This window comes from Nansenia antarctica (genome assembly GCF_963989245.1).
Source record: "Nansenia antarctica genome assembly, chromosome: 2".
NCBI classification, from domain to species: domain Eukaryota; kingdom Metazoa; phylum Chordata; class Actinopteri; order Argentiniformes; family Microstomatidae; genus Nansenia; species Nansenia antarctica.
Window position 1 is genome coordinate 19471421 of NC_137675.1, and position 2500 is coordinate 19473920.

The window sequence follows — 2500 nt, forward strand, 5'->3', positions numbered from 1 at the left end:
GCGAAAGATTTACTGGCGATTTACTGGTGGTGGGACAGTGGTTTTAGTACCGTGCATCGGTAAAATTCTCACACCCTCTCCTCCCCCTCCCTCCATCCTTCCCTCTCTCTCTCCCTCCCTCCCCCCCCCCCCTCCTCCTTCTGTAGAACCTGTCCCGCCTGGTCTCCCTCCAGAGCCGGTCCAAGCACCTCCAGGCGGTGAGGGAGGGTCGCTACAGCGCCGTGTCCACCAGCGAGGCCCTGGAGGCCGCCCTGCGGCGGCAGGAGGACAGGCTCCACGCCGTGAGCGCTATCCTCCACCGCGTCTGCCAGGAGTCCCCCCAACACCAGGGGGCGCTGCGCCGGCTCCACCAGACGCTGGCCGCGCGCCCGCGAACAGCGCCCGGGCTGCAGGAGACACAGTGAACCCACCCGCGGACCGGTGTTATCACGGGGTGGTGTGGAGGAGGGAGGGGGGAGGGGGAGGAGGGAGGGATAGGGGGAGAGGGGAAGGGAGGCGACTTGGGGGAAGGAGAGGAGAGGAGAAGACGAGAGGAGAGGAGAGTCTTTATAGTTTTTTTTTTTTTTTTATGAAGTTGATGAGATGATATGTCGCATTCTACCAAGCTGTGAAAAGAATATTGACTGTGGTGACGAAATGAATAAACAACATAATATGAGATTTTATGTGTTTATCTGTGTGAACAACAACATCCATCATCAGTCATCCATCGTCATCCCTTACTCACCTCTGGAAGACCTCTAAACCGGTTAGGTTTTCAGAACTTCATGTCATTGTTCATGTCGTTGTCGAGGCCTCTGGGCCAATCTGCCGGTGCAGGGGGAAGTCCCCATTGCTCCCTAGGGCTCTAAAACATAGGGTGGATAGACAGGGAAGTCCCCATCGCTCTCCAAGGTCCCTAGAACGTAGGGTGGATAGACAGGGAAGTCCCCATCGCTCTCCAAGGTCCCTAGAACGTACGGTGGATAGACAGGGAAGTCCCCATCGCTCTCCAAGGTGTCCTAGAATAGACTCCCCAATACGATCTATCAATCTCGTCTCGTCCCTCATAACATCATAACATCCAGTTATCCCCCTCTCCCAACTCTTCAACAGTTCATGCTGTTGAATTCAGTTTGACAGGATACGACTTCATTCAATGTCACAGAAACTCTCCGAAACTTAGAACTCTTTCATTGGTTTGACAATGTAGTAGCATAGTCTCATAATAACAGGGATTTGGCATAGAGTGTCTCTTGATGCTGGGCCTCATGATGTCTTTGTTAGCCAGACCGTATCACCTGTCAGCTCTTCTAAGCTACTGAATTGAGTTTGTAGTTGGAGAGGGCTAATCATATTTCACACCAATCAGGCCACAGCCATTCTGTTCAATTTAAATCAGCTGGGACGCCTATTAGCGTGTGTGTGTGTGTGTGTGTGTGTGTGTGTGTGTGTGTGTGTGTGTGTATGCATGCATGTGTGTGTGTGTGTGTGTATGCATGTGTGTGTGTGTGTGTGTGTGTGTGTGTGTGTGTGTGTGAGTGCGTGTGGGTTATATTTCCACCTAAAGTAAATGGTGCATCTCAATAGTCTAAAGTGGCTTCCTCTCCTTCCCTCCTCTCCTTGTCTACCTTCCTTATCTCCTCCCAATTCTTCATCTGTCACCTGTCAGAGAACTCAAGGTAACTGCACATGCATGCTGTTCAACAGGATCTGTCAACAAGTCGTTATCCTAATCGGATCTTGGAAGGTGAGATGTAACGTTGATGCAACAGGCATTCTGGCGTGACACACTGACACAGGCCTGAAGGACTACATCGGGCGTTTGTTCATAGTCACGCTAAATTGCTGTGAACTGTGCACACCTTTACGCAGCCCAGTGGGTCGTGTCGACCGGCACGTATGGTAGGGTGGGTGTGTTCGTTTTCCAACGAACCTCACTTGTAGAAGGTCGTTGGTAGGGTGGGTGTGTTCGTTTTCCAATGAACCTCACTTGTAGAAGGTCGTTGGTAGGGTGGGTGTGTTCGTTTTCCAACGAACCTCACTTGTAGAAGGTCGTTGGTAGGGTGGGTGTGTTCGTTTTCCAATTAACCTCACTTGTAGAAGGTCGTTGGTAGTGTGTTCGTTTTCCAATGAACCTCACTTGTAGAAGGTCGTTGAGTCACTGTGGTTGTTGTCGTTGATGAGGACAATGGTTGCCAACGACATTATTTTGGTTTTCTTTCCTGTTGTATTTTTCCAATTTTATTGACCATTGATATGAATGTGTTACACATCCAGTGGATCTACCTGCTGTGAATATGATGTTTATCATGTATAATTACACTTAATCTTGTGTGTTCATCGTTGTGTATATGTATGTGGTTGTGTCTTGTCTGTGCTTGCCTGTGTGTTTGTGTGTGGGTGGGAGTGTTTGTGTGCTTGTCTGTGTGTGTGTGTGTGTGTGTGTGTGTGTGTGTGTGTGTGTGTGTGTGTGTGTGTGTGTGTGTGTGTGTGTGTGTGTGTGTGTGTGTGTGTGGGT

The 2500-nt window shown here is 49.9% G+C and overlaps 1 protein-coding gene across 1 annotated transcript in view; it reads left to right on the plus strand.

The window, feature by feature from the left end:
* Positions 1 to 404, plus strand: part of ccdc40 (coiled-coil domain 40 molecular ruler complex subunit) — a gene marked incomplete at both ends in the record, with an annotated part of 11056 nt that extends 10652 nt beyond the window's left edge. The window contains 1 exon segment of the mRNA XM_080522789.1: positions 147 to 404. Within this exon segment, the coding sequence (XP_080378915.1) occupies positions 147 to 404 (258 nt within the window).
* Positions 405 to 2500: the final 2096 nt, after the last annotated feature.